At 45.8% G+C, this 25267-nt stretch overlaps 1 protein-coding gene across 1 annotated transcript in view; it reads left to right on the top strand.

Moving 5' to 3' along the window:
* ankrd52a (ankyrin repeat domain 52a) overlaps positions 1-25267 on the top strand; it is a 50913-nt gene that overhangs the window by 10251 nt on the left and 15395 nt on the right. Inside the window, exons 7-22 of the mRNA XM_084333108.1 lie at positions 259-401; positions 1060-1272; positions 1929-2007; positions 2131-2245; positions 3593-3675; positions 7965-8082; positions 10662-10730; positions 11116-11256; positions 12608-12664; positions 18291-18353; positions 18592-18703; positions 18826-18897; positions 19034-19235; positions 19361-19448; positions 20378-20495; positions 20862-21081. Of these exons, the coding sequence (XP_084189234.1) occupies positions 259-401; positions 1060-1272; positions 1929-2007; positions 2131-2245; positions 3593-3675; positions 7965-8082; positions 10662-10730; positions 11116-11256; positions 12608-12664; positions 18291-18353; positions 18592-18703; positions 18826-18897; positions 19034-19235; positions 19361-19448; positions 20378-20495; positions 20862-21081 (1893 nt within the window). The remainder of the gene's footprint in view (positions 1-258; positions 402-1059; positions 1273-1928; positions 2008-2130; positions 2246-3592; positions 3676-7964; positions 8083-10661; positions 10731-11115; positions 11257-12607; positions 12665-18290; positions 18354-18591; positions 18704-18825; positions 18898-19033; positions 19236-19360; positions 19449-20377; positions 20496-20861; positions 21082-25267) is intronic.

The following is a 25267-nucleotide window of genomic DNA, read 5'->3' as shown; positions in this document are numbered from 1 at the left end:
CCTCCTTCTATCCTGTGCTTACCGCATGCGTGCTTATAATTGTCCAGGGAGTAACTCATTTATCATTATAAAAAACATTTACTAATTGAGAACGCGAGTCTGAACGTGCCCTTGTTCTCCATGGAGGGGCAGCGTTAACGGTACCGCTGCCACAGAGTTGGGGCGCTCCTGTTCTCCATAGAGGGGCACCGTTAAGGTAATGAGTAATGGGCGCCCAGTACTAAAGTGTTTGCTCATATCCTCCTCTCTCTCCCACAGGACATGTGGAGGTAGTGAAGCTGCTGGTCTCTCGCAGCGCTGACAAGAGCTGCAAGGACAAGCAGGGCTACACGCCTCTCCACGCCGCCGCGGCCAGTGGGCACCTTGAGATAGTTAAATACCTACTGAGGCTTGGGACAGAGGTGAGTTCTCACCCTAACCCTAAATACCTACTGAGGCTTGGGACGGAGGTGAGTTCTCACCCTCACCCTAACCCTAACCATAACCATAGATTCCTACTGAGGCCTGTGACAGAGGTAAGTGCTCCAACGTAGGCCTCGACAGTGTGGAATAGGGCTGCACGATTAATCTGATATTATCGTTATTTATATATATTTTTTAACTTTTTACTTAAACTTTTAAAAATTCTGACGATTCTGACTTGAGTTATTTTGTATGTTACAAGAGACTTAAGTTTAAGTCAAGCACTTTCATATATGTTATGTTTAAGTTTACGTCAAGCACTTTGATAGTTATGTTGTCTGTTTAAGAGAGTGCAATAAATGATTTTATTGGAATAAATAAGAATCATGTGAGAGAATCGTGATCTCAATTCTTAGAGAGAAAAATCGTGATCCACATTTTAGCAAGAATCGTGCAGCCCTAGTGTGGAATGAACAATGATTTAAAAAAAAAAATTGCTAAAAACATGGAACATTTGACCAGAGAATGGTTTTTTAACATTTCACAATGGCAAACCCAACGGTCCCGGGTTTTGCCGTGTATCGGCGCGTCCCGAGTGGCGTTCTGACCGCGTCTCCTGTGTTCTTGTCGTTCCCCCTCTCTCCCCCTCCGCGTCAGATCGACGAGCCCAACGGCTTCGGGAACACACCGCTGCACGTGTCCTGCTACATGGGCCAGGAGGCCGTGGCCACGGAGCTGGTGAACCACGGCGCCAACGTCAACCAGCCCAACCGCAGCGGCTACACCCCGCTGCACCTGGCCGCCGTCTCCACCAACGGGGCCCTCTGTCTGGAGCTGCTGGTTAACAACGGGGCGGACGTCAACCAGCAGGTAGGAAGTGGACCCCGGTGGTGTGTGCCTCTGATAGGCCTCTAATGCAGGGGTTCCCAAACTTTTCAGGCCGGGACCCAGAAAATAAGGCGTCGGAGAGCCGCGGCCCAATGCACATCGTCAGGCTTTCTTTTTTCTTTTTTTTGCCATGTGACCGATTTTTTTAAGCCAAATATCACTTCAATCCTATTAAGTTAGTTCAAGTTAGTTATTCATTTATATGTGATATTTATGAGAGGGCTAACTTGTTGCAAAATAATAATGATAATAATAATAGCCTCATTAAAATACTATTGTTGCTTCGGTTGTTTTCAGCGTTTTATGTGCATAATCTGTTATTTAGTTTGAAATGTTCGTTGAAATAAGTCGATTTTTCGTTTTTGTTTATTTATTAAGTTAATATAAAACCATATAGTCACATTTTAGAATACAATAGAATAGAATTTTAGAATACAACTAGAAACGCTGTCCTGGCCTGCTTCTAAGTTCAGTGGCCTGACAAAAAAAATATATATATATATATTTTTTGGAAATCATCCCGCGGCCCACCCGTGGCTGCTCGCGGCCCACCTTTGGGTCGCGACCCCGACTTTGGGAACCACTGCTCTAATGTGCCTCACAGATGCCTCTTAATATGTCTCTTCTCCCTCCTCCAGAGTAAAGAAGGGAAAAGCCCCTTGCACATGGCGGCCATTCACGGACGCTTCACACGCTCGCAGATCCTCATCCAAAACGGTAACCGTGACTTAATAATGGCGTCTCGATTGATCCGTCAGGGCGCGTCGTCGCCGCCGTTGTCGTAGGCTTCCGACTCTCGTTGTCTAATGTGCTTCTCTTGCCTTCCCGCTCTCACGCCAGGTGGGGAGATCGACTGTGTGGATAAGTACGGCAATACTCCTCTCCACGTCGCCGCCAAGTACGGGCACGAGCTGCTGATCAGCACACTGATGACCAACGGGGCGGACACAGCCAGGTGAAGACCAGTGCTTTACTGTCACACCCTCAGCCATTTTGGTCAGAGAACGTGTCCTATCTTTATTTGTATCTTTTATTTTTATTTTATAATTATAATTATTTATTTTTTTATATCTTTTTTTTTTGTGGTGGATATATTAACACTTTCAGCGCCAGCCATTTTAGATATCCTTGTACTCAATGGGCCACCGCTGTAAGAGATAGGGATTTTCACTGTGCGTCGCGGTGTTTGCAGGGCTATATCTATATTCTATATTATAGCTATGGAGACAATACTATGGCTCATTTGACAGTAACTATACCTCGTTCAACATGTGAAAAAGAATACATTTTTTCATGTATACGTTTGCGTGTTATACCGTGGTGAATATTGTATAGTTTCAGAGTGATCCTGGCTAATTCCTGGTAACTGTTATGGAGCGATATGTGAATTTTTCCAAATTCCACTATTTCCAAATCAAAGGTATATAATAGGTATTATGTTTCATCATGAATGCATGAAAGGGGGGGGGGGGGTAATCTTTTGATGCTTTGATCGCCAGTAACGGCATTCGTTTTAAATATACGTTGATCGACTGGATCGATATGAAATCATTGTAGGATCAAGGTGGAATTGACGTCAGATAGTCCTTACCTTTGATCGGTGTTATTCCAAAAAGAATATTCCAATTGTCTGATCGCGATTTCCAGTATTGATGTCGATCGGGTCCCTGACATGAAGTGGCACAAGATATGCCTCAAGTGTGCTGAATGCTGATCGGATGAAGCGATTTACTTGGCTTGGTCTAAATTCTCCGCCCGGACGAAATTAGATGTGACACACAGTGTGAAATAAGGTTTCAAAGGGTAGGCGATACTGCCACCTAGCAGGATGCGGCTGGTATTGCACTATCTGGATCTAAGAATGATTTCCTATGGTAACACGAGGTCCGTGAGCCTGTAATGAATAAAAAAAATCCCCTTAACACCAACCGCTGAAGTGTCCTTGAGCAAGGCACTTAACCCCCAACTGCTCCAGTGGAGTTGCTCAGTGGCCAACGGTGGCAGACTGTGGTTGTACTGGGCAGCTCCCAGGTGTGAATGGAACTGTGTGAATGGGAAGCAGGGCGTTCCTGAAAAAGAGCATCCGTGCTCAGAGAACCTACCCTGGGTAAAATAAAGGTTAATAAATAACTTCCTTATACAAAAAAAAAAGTAATAAAAAATTTATAAAATATCGTTACTTGGCGTCCTTGTATCGATACAGTATCGCCACACAAAGTATCACGATACTATACTGTATCGATATTTCCCCCACCACTAATAGCCACTCAGTTTGTAAGGTTCTGTTCTTGTGTCTTTACAGACGTGGAATCCATGGAATGTTCCCTTTGCACTTAGCGGTGCTCTACGGGTTTTCAGACTGTTGTCGCAAGTTACTCTCCTCAGGTTTGTGATGCAGCTGTGGACACTGACGCACACATGATCACACCATCCATGCACACACACACACACACTGACGCACACACACACACACACACACACACACAATCACACCATCCATGCACACACACACACACTGACTCACATCACACACACACACACACTGACGCACACACAATCACACCATCCATGCACACACACACACTGACGCACACACAATCACACCATCCATGCACACACACACACTGACGCCCACACACAGACACACACACACACACACATACACATACACACACACACACACACACACACTGACGCACACACGATCACACCATCCATGCACACACACACACTGACGCACACACAATCACACCATCCATGCACACACACTGACGCACACACACACACACACACACACACACACTGACGCACACACAATCACACCATCCATGCACGCACACACAATCACACCATCTATGCACACTGACATAGGGCTCTGCAATAAATCAACGTTATAACTTATTGTCTTTTCAATGTGATTATATTCTGATACAAGTATGATATTGTGGGACACAATTCTGTTTTCTAAATGAATCCTAACAAGTACATAACTCAAATCTCTCACAAAACAACATCTGAAATATGAGGGAATGTCATTCATATTATTTTTTACTTTACACGATAAGATGTGATATACAGTGTATAGGGCTGGCTATCATTCAATAATCTTCAGTAATGATAAAAAAAATGATCAAATCCATTTGAATAACAAAAAGAAAATTACATTACAGTACAAATATTTAGTAAAATGTTTTAGCTCCTTTTTACACCCAAAAAGCAGTTTCATAATCTAGGCTAAAATATGACCTAGGCCCTGTGGCACTCCTCTTGCTTTCCCTTGGATATGTTTATATTTTCTTGACACTTGGCATTGTCCTCAGACCAGGGTCGACGGGGTCGAAGGCTAAGAGGAAAAACAGATCACTGAGCTGTTTAGCCAGCGACCTAACGGTTAAGCACATTTAAACAAGCTAACCTATATGTTAGTTCAAGAGTTGATCAGTTATTACTGTCAATCTTAATGCATTTCAGCTTTTTATTTAGCTAGCTATCCACAGCCATAACCTAAAGCTACACAGCAAACGATATCTAACGCCACGTTAGACGTCCCAGTTTACGTCACCGCACCACCTACGTACCTATCGTCACATTAACGTTAACTTCAGTAAACAAGTTGGCAGAATTTGTATGTTAAACGTTAACCTGCTACCATCCCAGCCATGGCGTCTCCTCTGATGAGGGGGAATGAGGTTTCGAAGGAGACTGTATAACGACGTTAGGGCGGACTTGAACGCTGAGAGGGACAGGGTTCACACAAGGTACCTGAAGTGCTTAAAGTGCTTGATAAAAGTGTTGAAGGCCTGGAATTCCTTGAAAACAGCCAATCTTTTTAACAAGGTGCTTAAAAAGTCCTTGAAATTCAAATCAACCATTCGCATTGAATGTTTTGTTCATCATCCATGATCAAATTGTTCTGAATCAAGAAATAAATTTTTTTTGTCCTGTTTTAATAAAATCTGACGAGTCGCTGTGTCGCGCGCTCCAACTGCTTTTCCTCATTTCTTTGCGTTTGATGCTCTAGCTGGCAAGCAGGCCAAGCGGATGCTTAAAAAACATTTAACTTTAAAAGTAGGGATGTCCGATATTATCGGCCTACCGATATTATCGGCCGATATCGGCATTAAAATCTGTATCGGTTTTCAAATTTTCTTTATTTTCTTTATTTATTTTTTTACATTTCTATAACCTTTATTTACCCAGGCAAGCAAGTAAGAATAAATTCTGATTTTATTTATTGTCAAAAGTATGCATAATGTTGTGTTAATTCCACAACAAGAGATATGTAATGTTAATTACCTGAAATTATTCCATTTTGGGGGGGGGGGGGGGGGGGGGGAACCCTGCATATATCGGTATCGGTTGATATCGGAAATTAAGAGTTTACAATATCGGTATCGGTAAAAAACCCAATATCGAGCATCCCTATTTAAAAGCATTTAAAAGGGAATTGTATCCTTCGAGTGACATCCGTGAAAATAAAAAATAGTGCTTGGAAAAGTACTTAAAAGTCCTTGAATTAAATCTTTCAATGTCTGTGGGAACCCTGGGGGAAGGCGTCTTCTTCTTGCAGTCGAACACGGAGCGACTTTCTGCTCGTAACCCTTTCACTGCCACACTACAGAAGGTTAACCCTTTACTATCACACAAGGGTTAACCTTCTGTAGTGTGGCAGTGAAAGGGTTAACCTTCTGTGTATTGTCACAGTGAAAGGGTTAACCGTTTGGTAGTGCGGCAGTGAAAGGGTTAAATCCGCGGACGTTCAAGTGTTTCATCAAATCCGCTGTGTTCCCGGTCTTGGCAGCGATGTCCTTTTTGCATAATTATATGTCATTGTGCACTATTGGCATCGAGCCTGATAAAATGGAGCCCCCGCTTTTGATCTCTTCGACATGGTCACCTATGCGACACACGCTGTAGTCAATCCTCAACAACACACACACACACACACACACACTGTAGTCATTCCTCTAAGAACAACACACACCTACTGTAGTCGATCATCTAACAACAACAACAACACACCCACTCTAGTCATTCCTCTAAGAACAACACACACCTACTGTAGTCGATCATCTAACAACAACAACACACCCACTGTAGTCATTCCTCTAAGAACAACACACACCTACTGTAGTCGATCATCTAACAACAACAACACACCCACTGTAGTCAACAGTCTCTCTGGGCGTAACCTAGTGTTTTTCCATCCTGCAAACCCAGTGTTTTTCCATCCTGCAAACCCAGTGTTTTTCCATCCTGCATGCCTTTACAACGTGTAACGTTAAGACAGCCAATCACCAGCACTATTAGATAAGATAAGATATTTCTTTATTGATCCTCTTGGGGACATGTGGGCGTGGGGAGGGGCGGCGAGGTACGGGTCAGCTGTACAGTATAGTTTCGTCTCTGTTGCCCCACGGGTCAGCTGTACAGTATAGTTTCGTCTCTGTCGCCCCACGGGTCAGCTGTACAGTATAGTTTCGTCTCTGTCGCCCCACGGGTCAGCTGTACAGTATAGTTTCGTCTCTGTTGCCCCACGGGTCAGCTGTACAGTATAGTTTCGTCTCTGTCGCCCCACGGGTCAGCTGTACAGTATAGTTTCGTCTCTGTTGCCCCACGGGTCAGCTGTACAGTATAGTTTCGTCTCTGTCGCCCCACGGGTCAGCTGTACAGTATAGTTTCTGTTTGTCGCCCCACAGGTCAGCTGTACAGTAGGGCTGAGCCCAAACGTTTGAACGTTCGGACCTTCGTTCGTTACGTTGGCATTTGAATTCTAAATCAACAGTCGAATTTTTTATTTTTAATAATTTCTTTTTTAAAGTTTAGCCTACACTAATATTATAGTATTAAAAAAACGTATGTTCATTAAAGAAAGGTGATTTAATAAAAAAAAACTATTTTAATCAGATGAATCACTTTATTCAAATTGAGGATTTAGTTTGACGATATTTATAAAAATAAATTAAAAACGTTATTTTGAAATGTATTTCTAAAAAAAAAAAGATTATATAAAAAAAATGAAGGTTCGAACGTCCGTTCGAAAAACCCTGACGATGTTCAAATCCCAAAAACAGGCTTCGGGGGACAGCCTTACTGTACAGTATAGTTTCTGTTTGTCGCCCCACAGGTCAGCTGTACAGTATAGTTTCTGTTTGTCGCCCCACAGGTCAGCTGTACAGTATAGTTTCTGTTTGTCGCCCCACAGGTCAGCTGTACAGTATAGTTTCTGTTTGTCGCCCCACAGGTCAGCTGTACAGTATAGTTTCTGTCTGTCGCCCCACAGGTCAGCTGTACAGTATAGTTTCTGTTTGTCGCCCCACAGGTCAGCTGTACAGTATAGTTTCTGTTTGTCGCCCCACAGGTCAGCTGTACAGTATAGTTTCTGTTTGTCGCCCCACAGGTCAGCTGTACAGTATAGTTTCTGTTTGTCGCCCCACAGGTCAGCTGTACAGTATAGTTTCTGTTTGTCGCCCCACAGGTCAGCTGTACAGTATAGTTTCTGTTTGTCGCCCCACAGGTCAGCTGTACAGTATAGTTTCTGTTTGTCGCCCCACAGGTCAGCTGTACAGTATAGTTTCTGTTTGTCGCCCCACAGGTCAGCTGTACAGTATAGTTTCTGTTTGTCGCCCCACAGGTCAGCTGTACAGTATAGTTTCGTCTCTGTCGCCCCACAGGTCAGCTGTACAGTATAGTTTCGTCGATGAGCAAGGAGCACGTTCTGTCGGCTGGGTTTGACATCAACACCCCCGACAACCTGGGAAGGACCTGTCTACACGCTGCTGCCTCGGGGGGGTGAGTCGCCTCTTCTTTCTTCCAACATGGCCGCCCGTAACCACTCTCGGGAAAAGAAAACGCCTCATTTTCTGCACAGTGGTAGAGTAGATCGAACATTGAAACTTTTTATTACTTTGATGAACATTGTCACTCGGCTGAAAGAGTTGCACCCTTCCTGCTGACCTGTCGTACAGAACTTGTAAGTCGCTTTGGATAAAAGCGTTCAGCTAAATGACTAAATGTGTAAATATTACTGTGACCGGTGTAATTGATCCATTAATAAGACACCAAATTATACATATTATGTTGATGTATTTTTATTGTCAACACATAGCAACCATTGTTTTGCTCATAGCGACCGTTGTCTCTTCTAACATGGAGGACCAATGGGCATTCTAAGGCCTGTGTTAAAGATGTTCTTAAAGGGACAGTACACCGGTTGTGGAGGACCAATGGGCATTCTAAGGCCTGTGTTAAAGACGTTCTTAAAGGGACAGTACACCGGTTGTGGAGGACCAATGGGCATTCTAAGGCCCGTGTTAAAGATGTTCTTAAAGGGACAGTACACCGGTTGTGGAGGACCAATGGGCATTCTAAGGCCTGTGTTAAAGACGTTCTTAAAGGGACAGTACACCCGTTGCGGAGGACCAATGGGCATTCTAAGGCCTGTGTTAACACATTGGTTGCCACGCCCCTTCTGGGAAGTGCATCTGGCCTTGCTGTCCATTAACCCCATGTAAACGCTCACCTTGTTTGTAGAGCTAAACCTATATTTTATATTATAGCTATGGGTCTAATAACACCGTCGATTGTCAGTGAGTTGCTTTTGGTCAATGTGCAAAAAACAGATAATTTTTTCATCCGTACATTTCCGATTTATACCGTTTTGAATATGAATATAGTTTGGGTACTTCTGAGTAATTCCAGGAAAAAGACGCGAAAATAGCGTTTTAGTGGAATCCACTTATCACGTTGTCATTTTTTGCCTGATTATCGAATCTTCCTGAAATCAACGCTAGATTATCATTATCATGTCTCCTCGTGCATACATGAAATGGGCCCTGGAGCGCGACTGGTGAATCGTTTTAATCATCTGTACATTTTCCCGTAAACAATCATGCAGATGGACCACTTTATGCTTATTATAATCTTCCTGGAAATAACTAAAAGCGTCGTGTTCCGTTATGGTTAAAGTGGCTGATGAGTTGACTAATGGACCTATCTCAAACCTCCCACACTCTTCAGGAAGAGAGGGCAGGGCTTGAGACGGGTCAATTGAGTAAGAGGGCCTTACTGACCAGATTCACTATAAACATATGGAACACAATAGTAAAGAAATACAAGCTAGAAAAAGAATCTAAGATACTGAGATGGATAGCACACGACAACAAATTCAGACCAGGGATAGAAGACCATGGGTTCAAGAGGTGGGAACGGGGGGGTATAACAGCAATGTGCACAATGACAGAAGGAGGGGAGATGCAGACTCTACAAAAATTGAAAGAAAGATACAGACTAGAGAATAGGGACCACTTTAGATATTTACAGATTAGGGACTACTATAACAAGGAAATAAAGCAAGATAGAGACAAAGAACAGAATGGGGTAATTAAGATAATGGTAAAGTCATACGAAGGACTGAAGGGGAGGGTGATATCAGCACTATATCGGGCAATAATGGACAGTAAGGGAAATACAACATTGTATGTAAAAGAAAAGTGGGAAAGAGAGTTGGAAATAGAGATAACAGAGGAGGAATGGTATGACGCATGTAAGACACAACAAACAACCACAGGATCAAGGATATGGAGGGAGTTTGGGTGGAAAAATATAATTAGATACTTTATAACACCAGAAATACAGGGCAACTACACACCAGCAAAGAAAACATGTTGGAGGGAGTGTGGACAGGAAGGGGCGAACCATACACACATATTCTGGGGATGTCGGAAGATAAGGCACTACTGGGAAGAGATAGGAGGGATAATAAATGAAATAATAGGATACGAAATACCCCAGGGAGGCCAAGTGTTGTATTTGGGGAATCTGTCACAAGAAGGAATCCAAGGGGAAGACAAATACTTGATTAAGATATTGATAGTGGCAGCCAAGAAAGTTCTAACTAAACTGTGGTACAAGGTAGAAGTGCCGACAAAGGATCAATGGATGGAGTTGGTAGAGGGGATACAGGAAATGGAGAGAATCACACATCTGCTGAGGCTGCAAGAAGAAAAGTTTGAATGGAAATGGGGAAAATGGGAAGAATACAGGAGGGGAAGTAACGACATCACAGAGGTTTGAAAAGGATACAAGGAAATGAATAAAAATGTAAATAAATAATGCAAATGTAGAATGGACCGAAGGACCCATGCCACACTTTTTCTTTACTCATTTTTTGTCTATTTGTTTTATATTTATGTACTGTGTATTGTCTATGAATGTTGTCTATGTATGTTGTTGAAAAAATGAAAATAAAAACGTAAGTTTAAAAAAAAAAAAAGGGCCTTACTGGATTGCATGGCAGAATTAACAAATTAGCGCTCGAGTGTTCCACGAGTTCTGTCCTGATGCTGCTTCCTGTTTTGTTCTCTCTGCAGAAATGTTGAATGTCTGAACCTGCTCTTAAGTAGTGGTACCGACTTGAATAAGAGGGACAATATGGGAAGGTGAGTTTCCAACCATCCTTGATGACAAAACCTGTACATTAATGTGATCATTGTGAAATCTTCTTGCACCGATTTTAGGAGCTTTTTCCTAAAACACTTTCCTTTTCATTATCTTATTTCTATTGAAGGAGATTTATATTTACCCGGAGGTTCATTTAAATTCTGTGCAAATACAACTAACTCTCCCTCATACGACACTGTTGCACTGTATGTGACAAATACAACTAACTCTCCCTCATACGACACTGTTGCACTGTATGTGACAAATACAACTAACTCTCCCTCGTACGACACTGTTGCACTGTATGTGACATAAAGCTTTAACTCCTCCAGGACACCATTGCACTGTATGTGATGAATACATCTTTAACTTTGACCCCTCCAGGACACCGTTGCACTATGCGGCTGCTAATGGGAGGTACCAGTGCACTGTGACCCTGGTGAGCGCTGGCGCTGAGGTCAACGAGCCTGACCAGACGGGCTGCACCCCCCTGCACTACTCTGCCGCCTCCCAAGCCTTCTGCAGGTTAGCCTCTCTCTCTCTCTCTCTCTCTCTCTCTCTCTCTCTCTCTCTCTCTCTCTCTCTCTCTCTCTCTCTCTCTCTCTCTTTACCTCTCTCTCTTGCCCTCTCTCTCTCTCTCTCTCTCTTTACCTCTCTCTCTTGCCCTCTCTCTCTCTCTCTTTACCTCTCTCTCTTGCCCTCTCTCTCTCTCTCTCCCCCTCTCTCTCTCGCCCTTTCACCCACTCTCCCCCTCCCTCTATCTCTTTCTCTATCTCTCTCTCCCTCTCTTTCTCTGTCATTCTTTGTCTTTCACCCTCTCTTTCTCTATCTCTCTTCCCCTCTCTCTCAATCTCTCTCTCCCTCTCTTTCTCTATCTCTCTCCCCCTCTCTCCCTCCATCCCTCTATCTCTCCCTCCCTTTCTATCTCTCTCTATCTTTCACCCTATCTCTCCCTCCCTATATCTCCCTCTCTTTCTCTATCTCTCCCCCCTCTCTCTCCCTCTCTTTCTCTGTCATTCTCCATCTCTCTCGGTCTTTCACCCTCTCTCTCTCCCTCTCTTTCTCTATCTCTCTCTCTCTCTCTCCTCCTCCTCTATCTCCCTCTCTCTTTCTCTATCTCTCCCTCTCTCTCCCCCCTCTCTCTCTTTCTCTGTCGTTCTCCATCTCTCTGTCTCTCTGTCTGTCTGACCTAAAGCTAGTTGATGAATTGCTCTGTATGGGCTGAACGGTATGGGGGAAATATATCACGATTCTTCTGATTCTCTGTGATTTCCAATATTGGAGGGAATGGTGTTTGTTGTGTGTATTTTCACTTTCATTGGGATGGTATGGAAAGTATGGGGGGGGGGGGGGGGGAAACAAGGATGAGGAGGACTTTACCAAACGGAGATGTTTTCTTATGTCTGCAGTATGATTAGTAGGCCTGGGCATCTATGCAGCGCCACAATACATAATTAATCAAATATTATTTGCAACCTCCTGAGATTGGGGTATTGCACTTGGCCATATTGCAATTTCTATAGAATATAGAATTTAGATTAATTGTTCAGCCTGATCGCTTCTTGAAGTACCGGTTGCCAGAACAAAGAGCTTAATTTCCGGGGAACATTAATATGATAATACATGTTAAACTTTTTATCTCACCGGGGAAGAAATGGAGTCGACATAAATCGTCTGGGATTGTTTGTGACGTACGCAGTAAAAGACCCAACGTTACGTGACCCGGTTTGGATCCCAACAATGTGGGGACCACTCTGTCTGTGGCGGAGGGATACATAGAATCTCTGTAAAACACTCATTTTCTGTCAGATTTGTATAAACTTTGGACCTGTATGACTGTATGACTGTAAGGCTATGGAACCGTTATGTTTTCCAGCTCCTACCTCTCAGCTGGAACCCAAAAACAGGCATCTGGCAACAAGTCAACACAAAAGTAAGGAGCAAATATTTTATTTCAGTTGTGTTCAAACCTCTGTTTCTCTATTACATTAGCACTCAACGTGATTTTTTTTCTTTATTGTGTAAAAAACTTCAGAATGTTACCTTTCCAAAGAGACCAGACTCATGCATGTGCTCAGCTAAATGACAACAATTTTTAAATATGATATAAGTATAAAGTATAATAAATCGCAAATTACTTTAGGTATGCAATCGTCAGGTGTTTTATGCTAAATGTGGGGTATGCTTAACCTCTTCTTAACCCTCTTCGGTCTGAGCTATTTTGTGATTGTGACCCCCCCACTGATTCTGGGCCCTTTAGGGGGATTTACATTTTTTTTGAATAAAAAAAAAAAAAATTTACACAATATGAAAGTACAGGTTCATACCTTATCCATAATGACAACTTTACCCAGAAAGCAATGTAACCCCGCCCCTCCCCCCACGTAGCCCCTTCTAGGCTGAGAGCAGCCCTGCCTTTGTTAGTCTAATGACTTGTGACCCCTGCTTCTATCCCCAGGCCATCAGGATGCTCAATGACTCTATGCAACACTACCATCTATGAAATCATAGCACTGATTGGAGACAAAATAAGATAGTCAAACGGGTGAAACGAGCTAAATACTTTTCCATCATAATGGACTGTACTCTGTGAATATACTCTACGCTGAGATATGGTCACTTTTCCGCACCTACCCTTACCGGTAAATGCGTCATGCCTCTGCGGATTCACGGAGGTATTATGCGGTGTGCGCACACACACACACACACACACACACACACATACACACACATAGAAAGGGGGAATGGCAATTTACAAGGCTTTAGTTTGCTCCCCTTTGTGTAATTCACATGAGTCTCCCGAACAATTTAAAACCAAGCCTGAGTCGATCAGAGCTTCCTACGCTGAGGTATGGTCACTCTTCCGCCTGATGCACACTGTCTTTATGCTTTTTTGGCATTTTATTGCTTTACTTCGGGACAGGCCCAGCAGAGGGGAAGGATGGGAGGAGATCTGGGGGAAGACATGCAGCAGAGGTGTCCGGGTCCGGGAGTCGAACCCGGGACGGCTGCGTTACACTGCAGCACAGTTACGGGCTGCGCCACCCTGGCGGCGCCCCTGATATACACGTTTCTTTATCTACTTTTTCTCCCCATTTTCTATTTTTCTCCCATCCCAATTTCGTATTATCCAATTCTTCCCTCCCCTGTCTTGAACGTTGTTAGCCCATGCCTCCCACTGGTGGGCTGCAATGTGGACGAAGCCTTGCATCACGCGTCCCCTCCGGAACACGAGGAGGCAGCCGTCTCATCTTTTTCACCTGCACAGCGCGATCTCTCAGTGGCGAGGAGTAACGCGTGGGAGGCTCGCGCTGCCCCCGATACTTCCCGTTTCTGCTGTACAGGCGCACCAACCGACCTGTAGGAGTCGCTGTCCACAACGTCCGATCCCCACCCACCAGCTTTCCCACCCCCTAATACTGCCAATTGTGTTAGTATGAACGACCAGCCAAGCCGGAAGCAACGCAGAGAGCTGGCCCCAAACCCAGCATCTCCTGCGTTAGTGGCGAGCGCCTTGCCCACTGCGCCACTTAGGCGCCTGACTGATATACACATTTCTAGATATTAAGCTTTCTCTGCATATTTTCACACCGCCAACAAAGTAGTAGCCTACTGGATCCATCGTCTCTAAATGGATTTGATAGCTGTCATTTCTGCACATCTGTCTTCGACACCCGAGACTGAAAGTACTCAGCCCCTCCCCTACGACTCAACTGTAGTTCTTTAGACAGCAAAGGAAATTATACAGCCAGACACGTTAACAATAATTAACAAGTCGTATTAAATTTTTTGCAAATAAGGAAACAGATGGAGAACATTTCAAAGCACTAGAAATTGCGAATATCAAATAATTGTACTTAATTCTGACCGTGCCACGTCAAAGGTGTCCTCCAACCTCAGCAGGTTTTGAGGACTGCATACTTTTTTTTTGCAAAGCTTAGCTTTATACTTATAGCACATGCATGAGCCTGGTCTCTTTTTGAAAGGTAACATTCTGAAGTTACTACAGTAAAAAAGGATCATCACTTTTAGTGCTAATGAAATAGAGTAACACTAACAGAGGTTTGAACTTGAGTTGAACTTGAACTTGTGTACTCACAGTTCTCTTTAGTGGTTGCCAGATTCCTGTTTTTAAGTTCCAGCATAGAGGTATGAGCTGGGAAACATAGCCTGAAGTCTTATGTAGTACAGGTACAAATCTGATAGAAATCCGTTCAAAAATGAGTGCTTGAGAAAGGTTTTAGTAACGTTTTTTTTTCTTCAAAATCCACTGTGGCTCTCCACCTGCGTGAGTTCTGACGATTCAGTCACAACAGATTTTCGCTCGTCAACTTTCACCTACTTCCTCTATTTGCACCCCCCCCCCCCCCCCCCCAACCCCCCCCCCCCCCCCCCATGGGGTATTGTTGGAAGCGGACACTCGTTGGCTACAACGCTAACCAATCATTTTCGCCATCAGCGGTGATTGGTCAGTTCTCCAGCGTATACAGTCCGACGTTGTGTCATTTGACGCGCGGCCTGTAAAAAGTCGCTTGCCTGACATATCGTCATGTAACTCGAGAACTGAGGCACAGAATTGGTCGAGTGAGGTGGCATTCAAAAGGCGGCAAATTCATGTTTCGAACAGTATATTACATGATCGGCAAAAAATGCAGCCCGAGCCGGTAGACGCTCGCAAAGTGCCGCAACGTGCGTGCGTCCCGCGCACAGGCATGACGGCCCCGACAATGAGACGAGTACGTTAATAATGATTTTTCAGTTTCTCCAGTCCACTAATTCTGTCCCGATATTGCCTGATAATGCATCAGCTAGTATTCTTGTAAACCGAAAGTTAAATTCGACCTAAAGCCATGAAAGATCAGGGCTGTGTGATCGATCGCCCAGTCTAATTTCTTAATGACAGAGCTCTGTTGATGGTGCAGACTGATGATGTCAGTGCTGGTGGCCTTGTTACAGCTCAGTGATTGATGACTGATCTTTTCAGGGAACGCTCGCCCCCCCCCCCCCCCCCCCTTCCCCATTTATTTTGATTTTGAACCACACCCCTCCTCTCGCACATTCTGGATTATGATTATTACAGGCTCTGGTGATATGAACATGCTTAATTGTTTAAGCCAGATTAGAGATAAATACTAATACTGTACAATACTGTATCTGCACTTGTTAATCGGATGCCTGTTACTACGGTGCCACACTTGACGCTGCGTTCTCTGCTGCTGTTCCACATAGAGGTGCTTCTCGTGCTGTTCGTGACGCTGCGTTCTCTGCTGCTGTTCCACATAGAGGTGCTTCTCCTCGTGCTGTTCGTGACGCTGCGTTCTCTGCTGCTGTTCCACATAGAGGTGCTTCTCCTCGTGCTGTTCGTGACGCTGCGTTCTCTGCTGCTGTTCCACATAGAGGTGCTTCTCCTCGTGCTGTTCGTGACGCTGCGTTCTCTGCTGATGTTTCTGCAGCAACAAAAGCATCGGGGAATGGACTCGGAATAGGCAGAAGTGCGAAAAGACCCATCGATCATGCAGCTATTCCCCTGGTAGACTGTGCCACATCTAATAATAATAATACATTTAATTTATAGAGAGAAGCACCTTTCTCCGACTCAAGGACACTTTACAAGAGAGAGAAGCTATATAAAAGAGGGGGTAAAAATACAGACTGCACTGCGCCACATCTGGCCCCCTGGTATAGACTGCACCACATCTGGCCCCCTGGTATAGACTGCACCACATCTGGCCCCCTGGTATAGACTGCACTGCACCACATCTGTTTCCCTGGTATAGACTGCACCACATCTGTTCTCCTGGTATAGACTGCACTGCACCACATCTGGCCCCCTGGTATAGACTGCACCACATCTGTTCTCCTGGTATAGACTGCACTGCACCACATCTGTTCCCCTGGTATAGACTGCACCACATCTGTTTCCCTGGTATAGACTGCACTGCACCACATCTGGCCCCCTGGTATAGACTGCACCACATCTGTTTCCCTGGTATAGACTGCACTGCACCACATCTGTTCTCCTGGTATAGACTGCACTGCACCACATCTGGCCCCCTGGTATAGACTGCACTGCACCACATCTGTTCCCCTGGTATAGACTGCACTGCACCACATCTGTTCCCCTGGTATAGACTGCACCACATCTGTTCTCCTGGTATAGACTGCACTGCACCACATCTGGCCCCCTGGTATAGACTGCACTGCACCACATCTGTTCCCCTGGTATAGACTGCACCACATCTGTTCTCCTGGTATAGACTGCACTGCACCACATCTGTTCCCCTGGTATAGACTGCACTGCACCACATCTGTTCCCCTGGTATAGACTGCACTGCACCACATCTGTTCCCCTGGTATAGACTGCACTGCACCACATCTGTTCCCCTGGTATAGACTGCACCACATCTGTTCTCCTGGTATAGACTGCACTGCACCACATCTGGCCCCCTGGTATAGACTGCACTGCACCACATCTGTTCCCCTGGTATAGACTGCACTGCACCACATCTGTTCCCCTGGTATAGACTGCACCACATCTGTTCTCCTGGTATAGACTGCACTGCACCACATCTGTTCCCCTGGTATAGACTGCACCACATCTGTTCTCCTGGTATAGACTGCACTGCACCACATCTGGCCCCCTGGTATAGACTGCACCACATCTGTTCTCCTGGTATAGACTGCACCACATCTGTTCCCCTGGTATAGACTGCACTGCACCACATCTGTTCCCCTGGTATAGACTGCACCACATCTGTTCCCCTGGTATAGACTGCACTGCACCACATCTGTTCCCCTGGTATAGACTGCACCACATCTGTTCCCCTGGTATAGACTGCACTGCACCACATCTGTTCCCCTGGTATAGACTGCACCACATCTGTTCCCCTGGTATAGACTGCACTGCACCACATCTGTTCCCCTGGTATAGACTGCACCACATCTGTTCCCCTGGTATAGACTGCACTGCACCACATCTGTTCCCCTGGTATAGACTGCACCACATCTGTTCCCCTGGTATAGACTGCACTGCACCACATCTGTTCCCCTGGTATAGACTGCACCACATCTGTTCTCCTGGTATAGACTGCACTGCACCACATCTGTTCCCCTGGTATAGACTGCACCACATCTGTTCCCCTGGTATAGACTGCACTGCACCACATCTGTTCTCCTGGTATAGACTGCACTGCACCACATCTGGTAGACTGCACCACATCTGTTCCCCTGGTATAGACTGCACTGCACCACATCTGGTAGACTGCACCACATCTGTTCCCCTGGTATAGACTATAAAATGCAAAAATTATTTGCTATTTTGATTTTTTTAATATATATTTTTTGTTATTAAAAACTTAAGGTTCGAACGTCTTTTCGGAAAAACCCTGACTAAGTTCGAAGCCCAAAAACCGGCTTCGGGGACAGCGCTAATAGACACCACATCTGTTCCCCTGGCACACTGCGCCACATCTCCAGCTGCCTCGGGCTCGGCTGCCCAGCGACGCGCGGCCTCGCTGATGGCAGTTTAGCTAAACGCATCCGTCTCTTTTGTTTTTCAGAGCTGACCGTCATTTTTCTGGGAGCCATCAGAGCGATGAAGACGGGGCGAAGGAGTCTTACTTGTGAGTTTTCTTTTCCCTTCATGGTCTGATTGACACTATTATTAACACTGACACAGTACTACAACATAGCCGCCTTTGTGATGATGAGATAAGATATTCTTTTATTGATTCGGGCATCGTGGGGAAGGAGAGGTAGAGGTATGGGCCCAGGGTGATAGTAGAAAGACATAAATATAGCTCTGTTTCTCTCTACGTTGCTACATGTTCATCCCTTTTTCTCAATTATTTTCACAAACAGTTGCTTGGAGCATCTGTTGGACAATGGCGCCGATCCGTCAATGGTGAACTCCAAGGGTTACAGCGCTGTTCACTATGCAGCGTATCACGGCAACAAACAGAACCTGGAGCTGGTGAGTTCTGTTTCAGATAACCTCCCGCGAAAAACGCCACCGCCTCAAAAGTGTACCAGTCAGCCATTATTAATCACAACAACTTAGACTAAAACAAAAAAAATTCTCGTTTTCATGTTTAGCTCCTGGAGATGTCCTTTAACGCATTAGGAGACATAGAGAGTAGTATTCCAGTCAGTCCTCTGCATCTTGCTGTAAGTGTCTTACGTTTCCCCCGCTAATCCCTGGTTGCAATATGTCTCTTTGATAGTCGTCTCCTTTAATCCTCGCCGTGGGTTTTAGTGACTCGTCTACCCCTTCCCCCCCTCCCCCGTCCCCCCTCCCGCCCAGGCTGATAAGGGCCACTGGCAGGCGCTGCGCGTGCTCACGGAAACGGCGGCCTACGTGGACGTGCAGGACGCGGCCGGGCGCTCCGTGCTCTACCTGGCCGCGCAGAGGGGCTACGTGCGCTGCGTGGAGGTGCTGCTGGCTCAGGGGGCCTCCTGCCTGCTCAACGACAACCGGCTCATGTGGACCCCTCTCCACGTCGCAGGTAATGCCACCGCTTTCAAGTTTTCACGCTTTGTTTTGTCACGTGTATATATATATATATATATAGTCTTCCTATGAAGAATTATGAAATCGACGGTGAATTGTCTGCTTTTTGTCCTCGTCCAGCTGCCAACGGTCACACAGACTGTCTGCTCATGATGATCGAGAACGGGGAGGACGGAGACCTCACCAACGTCAACGACACTTTTGGACAGTGAGTATAGTTCTCTCCACGTTCACACTGCAAGCCTCAGACAGTTTGCAGTTCTCTCCACGTTCACACTGCAAGCCTCAGACAGTTTGCAGTTCTCTCCACGTTCACACTGCAAGCCTCAGACAGTGATTAGTTCTCTTTGCGTTCACACTGAAAGGCTCAGACAGTGATTAGTTCTCTCCACGTTCACACTGCAAGCCTCAGACAGTGATTAGTTCTCTTTGCATTCACACTGCAAGCCTTGGTGCTCACTTCCGATTTGTTGCTCAGATCTGATTTTTTTTTTTAATCTCCTGAACACGGAGAGACCAATCCCTTTCTCGGCCGAGCTATAGTCACTTTTTTGCACCTACTCCCGAACTATGCAATGCGCAGATTGATGAACCTAGACTCCGTCGGCAATCCGCGCATGCGGAGTTCGGGAGTAGGTGCGGAAAAGTGACTATAGCTCGGCCGAGAAAGTGCCGATCGACTTGGTACTGGTCTCAGATTCAGATTCAGATTCCTTTATTAAGCCATTTGTGTAAAAAGTAAACACATTGGTAATTGTTGCAGCAATACAGTGTATGCATTTTTTCCCTTTCTTTTTTCACAGTAAACGACAAACACCAACACAGACACAGGACAAAAAACAGTGCAGTGGAGGAGTAATCAATAAAATACATATATATATATATATATATAAGTGAAGAGTGCAGAGTTCCAGTAAGGACTAGTGCAGTGCAGTCAGTGTCATTGTGCCAGTGTCACTTGGGGGCAGAGGGGGGACGGGACGGGACCTGAGGCATTGATCAGCCTGGCGGCTGAGGGGAAGAAGCTCAGTCTGTGATGAGCTTTCACAGCCTTTGGGATCCTCAGCCTTCTCAGGAGACTTCTATCTGCACAACAGACGGATGATCGTAGCTCATTGGACTCATCCTCTCCCTCAGGACCCCTCTGATGCTGGCTGTCCTGGGAGGTCACACGGACTGTGTCCACCTGCTGCTGGAGAAGGGGGCCTTGCCCGACGCCAAGGACAAGAGGGGAAGCACGGCCCTGCACCGAGGGGTGAGTCTGACTGCGGCATTTTTCATCCTCTAATCGTCCCCGATCTCGGTCCTCTCTAGGCTAATTATGTATGTTTAACACAACGTACATTATGATTTTATTGATGGATTGAAAACACACAAGGATCCAAAGGATAACATGAGAAAGAGTAAGACCCTTATATTATTTCCGTCATGGTTAGGCCACAACAGAAACACGACAATGACACAAAACGCATACATTTAAAACATTAGAAGACTAACCTATAGCTATATCGATATGAATTTATATCAATTTATATCGCACAATAACTAAAAAAAACTGATTGGAAACCCATTCAAAGTACCCATTTCTTCCTCTAACCGTCCCCTATCTCGGTCCTCCTAGGCGGTGCTGGGCCGTGACGACTGTGTGACGGCCCTGCTGGAGCACAAGGCCTCGGCGCTGTGCCGGGATGCGCAGGGCAGGACACCGCTGCACTACGCAGCCTCCCGGGGCCACACGGAGATCCTGGCCGGCATGGTGCAGGCCGCGGTGGCCGGGGACCCCCAGGACCCGCTGCAGGACAACAAGCAGTACACCCCGTTACACTGGGCCGCTTACAAAGGTGCGCTGGGGGCGTCACTGGGTCACAAAATGACTTTGTTTCCCCCCACCTTAACCCTTTCACTGCCACACGACAGAAGGTTAACCCTTTACTATCACACTACCGACGGGGCAGTGGAAAGGGTTAACCGGCTGTCGTGTGGCAGTGAAAGGGTTATTAACCTTCTGTGTTTTGTCGCAGTGAAAGGGTTAACCGTTTGGTAGTGCGGCAGGGAAAGGGTTAAATGTGCTGTAAGTGGTATTTCTTTTGTTAAATTAAGTGTTTAATAGCTCTACATTCTGACAGCCATCACTGATATATAGAGTGTCTGGTCAGTAACATGGCTCTCCCAGTCCCTCCGCTCTGCAGTAAACAGCCATCACTGATATATAGAGTGTCTGGTCAGTAACATGGCTCTCCCAGTCCCTCCGCTCTGCAGTAAACAGACATCACTGATATAGAGTGTCTGGTCAGGAACATTGGTCTCCCAGTCCCTCCACTCTGCAGTAAACGGACATCACTGATATAGAGTGTCTGGTCAGTAACATGGGTCTCCCAGTCCCTCCACTCTGCAGTAAACAGTAATCACTGATATATAGAGTGTCTGGTCAGTAACATGAGTCTCCCAGTCCCTCCACTCTGCAGTAAACAGACATCACTGATATAGAGTGTCTGGTCAGTAACATGAGTCTCCCAGTCCCTCCACTCTGAAGTAAACAGACATCACTGATATAGAGTGTCTGGTCAGTAACATGAGTCTCCCAGTCCCTCCGCTCTGCAGTAAACAGACATCACTGATATAGAGTGTCTGGTCAGTAACATGGCTCTCCCAGTCCCTCCGCTCTGCAGTAAACAGACATCACTGATATAGAGTGTCTGGTCAGTAACATGGGTCTCCCAGTCCCTCCACTCTGCAGTAAACAGACATCACTGATATAGAGTGTCTGGTCAGTAACATGGCTCTCCCAGTCCCTCCGCTCTGCAGTAAACAGACATCACTGATATAGAGTGTCTGGTCAGTAACATGGCTCTCCCAGTCTCTCCGCTCTGCAGTAAACAGACATCACTGATATAGAGTGTCTGGTCAGTAACATGGCTCTCCCAGTCCCTCCGCTCTGCAGTAAACAGACATCACTGATATAGAGTGTCTGGTCAGTAACATGGCTCTCCCAGTCCCTCCGCTCTGCAGTAAACAGACATCACTGATATAGAGTGTCTGGTCAGTAACATGGGTCTCCCAGTCTCTCCGCTCTGCAGTAAACAGACATCACTGATATAGAGTGTCTGGTCAGTAACATGGCTCTCCCAGTCCCTCCGCTCTGCAGTAAACAGACATCACTGATATAGAGTGTCTGGTCAGTAACATGGCTCTCCCAGTCTCTCCGCTCTGCAGTAAACAGACATCACTGATATAGAGTGTCTGGTCAGTAACATGGCTCTCCCAGTCCCTCCGCTCTGCAGTAAACAGACATCACTGATATAGAGTGTCTGGTCAGTAACATGGGTCTCCCAGTCCCGCTCTGCAGTAAACACTAAATACATTTCCTGGTAATATCCCTTCCCACTTTATCCAATCAGGAGAGAGAGAGAGAACCCTAGCTATTTGCACTTGATTCAAGAAATCTTGCCAAGCCTGATTTGATGGCAGGTTATTTACTTGTTTCAAGCGCATGTTTAACTAGTTTTCTATTTATTATTTTTGTCAGACCATTTTTGCAATGTGGAGTTCTCTCTCCTGGTTGGATAAAGTGGGAAGGGATACCAGAAAATGCAATCTCTGTTTACTGCAGAGCAGGAGGGACTGGGAGACCCATGTTACTGACCAGACACCCTGTATCAGTGATGGCCGTCAGAATGTAGAGCTATTATTTTAAGAACAAAATACCACTTACAGCACCTTTTTAAATATGATACGATATAAAGCTGTCGTCTGTTATAGTCAAGTCAAGTCAAGTCAGTTTTATTTGTATAGCACATTTCCAGGCAGCGGCAGCTGACACCAAAGTGCTTCACAAGCAAGTTGATAAAAACAAATTAGTGTGAGGCAAGGTATAAGATTAAAAGAAAGAAAAAAAACATAGCAAAGCAATGAAAGCAACAAAAACAAACAGTATGGTGCAAGATATAGGATTAAAAACATAATAAAGCAATGAAAGTAATAAAAACTGGTAGGACACAGTAAAACAAAGAGGATAGAAGGGCCAGGGGTCTAGTGGTGGTTAAGTAGGGGGGAAGGCCAAGGAGAACAGGTAGGTTTTCAAGAGTGATTTAAAAGCCTGTACGGTCTGGGCAGTCCGTACGCTGAGGGGGAGGCTGTTCCACAGTCTAGGCGCTGCGGTGGAGAAAGCTCTGTCTCCCCTAGTTTTGAGCCTGGTTCTGGGTACCACCAATAGCATCTGGTCAGCTGATCTGAGGGATCGGTGGGGGGTGTGGCGGTGCAGGAGCTCGGACAGATAGGAGGGAGCCGTGCCATTTAATGATTTAAAAACATTTAGTGCTAATTTAAAATCGATCCTGAAGCTAATAGGCAGCCAGTGGAGCGAGGCCAAAACTGGGCTGATGTTCGTATTTTCTTGTTTTGGTGAGGAGGCGCGCGGCTGCGTTCTGCACCAGTTGTAGGCGGCGGAGGAGGGACTTGTCAATGCCCGTGTACAGAGCATTGCAGTAGTCGAGGCGGGTGGTGACAAAGGCATGTATCACCGTCTCTAGGTTACTTTGGGAGAGGTATGCCTTTGTCTTCGCCAGGAGTCTAAGGTGGTAAAAGCTGTTTTTCACTACGGCGCTGACCTGTCTATCGAATTTAAAATTACTGTCGAAGATGACCCCGAGGTTCCTGACAGAGGTGGAGAGGTTTGGGCCCAGGGGACCAAGTGCGTCAATGAGGGGGGGCGGGAGGGGGGGGGCACTATTAAAAACAATGACCTCGGTTTTCCCTTCGTTCAATGTCAGGGAGTTTTCGGACATCCAGCACTTGATTTCTGCCAGGCAGTCAAGCAGTGGTTCTATTGATGTCTTCCCTTGGGTGGGCTTTAAGGGGAGGTAAACCTGCACGTCATCGGCGAAGCAGTGGAATGAGATATTGTGTTTTGCCAAGATCTGGCCTAGGGGGAGTATGTATAGGAGGAAGAGAGTGGGACCCAATATCGAGCCTTGGGGCTAGGGGTGGGACAATACATCGATCCAGATCGATATATCGATCTATTATCAATAATCAAATAGGATCGATGCCACGTAAAAAGATCGATTCATATTGCGATACTCTTATTTTGAAAATCCGGCGACGGCGACGTCATCGCCCCGCGCCCAGTGTTGTGAAACTCAAACTCCGTTAACATCAACAGCAGTAGCGTCTAGAGCGTCACTAGTGTGCCTATTCTGTGACCCAAAACATGTCCCTGCTGTTTTATTCCACAACGGGTCCAATGCATCTAACCTGCTTTGCAATCCTCGTCACTCCATTATGCCCACGTCGCGTTAAAGATCGAAGATAACGTTACTTTAGCGTGAGCTAACAAGCTAACCCAGCGCCATAGGCAGAGAGAAGTGGGGACTGGGAGGCCTATTGCTTAATAACAGCGCAGCAGTGCTGCTTTTGCTTCCGCGTTTTCCCTGATTGGCTGCGCCATGCCCCGCGGCAGGCGCGGCAACCGCAGAGCGGAGCGGCAGAGCGAGCGGAGCGGCAGAGCGAGTAATCCGCCATGATTTTCATTCGGCGCTTCAGCTCACCTGGCAGAGCACCGGTCCTGCGGTCCGTTGTTGACGAGTTCGAATCCCATCACATTTTTTTTTTAACGTGATTTTTTTTTTAACGTGTATTCTTTCGCCGGTTAAGGTTAGGCATGGTTAAGGTTAAGGTTAGGCATTGTTTCGGAGTTGGTTAAGGTTAGAACGGTTAAGTTTAGGCGCTGTTAAGGAGCTGGTTAAGGTTAGAGTTTGTCTTAGAGAATGGCAATATTCTTTCTATGGTTAAGGTTAGGCATGGTTAAGGTTAAGGTTAAGGTTAGGCATTGTTTCGGAGTTGGTTAAGGTTAGAACGGTTAAGTTTAGGCGCTGTTAAGGAGCTGGTTAAGGTTAGAGTTTGTCTTAGAGACAGCCTATTTCCGCACTGCCGCTCTCCCGCGTTGCCGCGGTCACATGGTCAAATTGTCACATTCTTGCACTGCTGCGCTGTTAAAAAGCAACACGCGACTGGGAGGGTGCATTCTCG

This window comes from Notolepis coatsorum (assembly GCF_963971535.1).
Source record: "Notolepis coatsorum genome assembly, chromosome: 17".
Classification (NCBI taxonomy): Eukaryota; Metazoa; Chordata; class Actinopteri; order Aulopiformes; family Paralepididae; genus Notolepis; species Notolepis coatsorum.
Note: the sequence above shows the minus strand (reverse complement) of the source record. Positions and strands in the feature narration are given on the sequence as shown.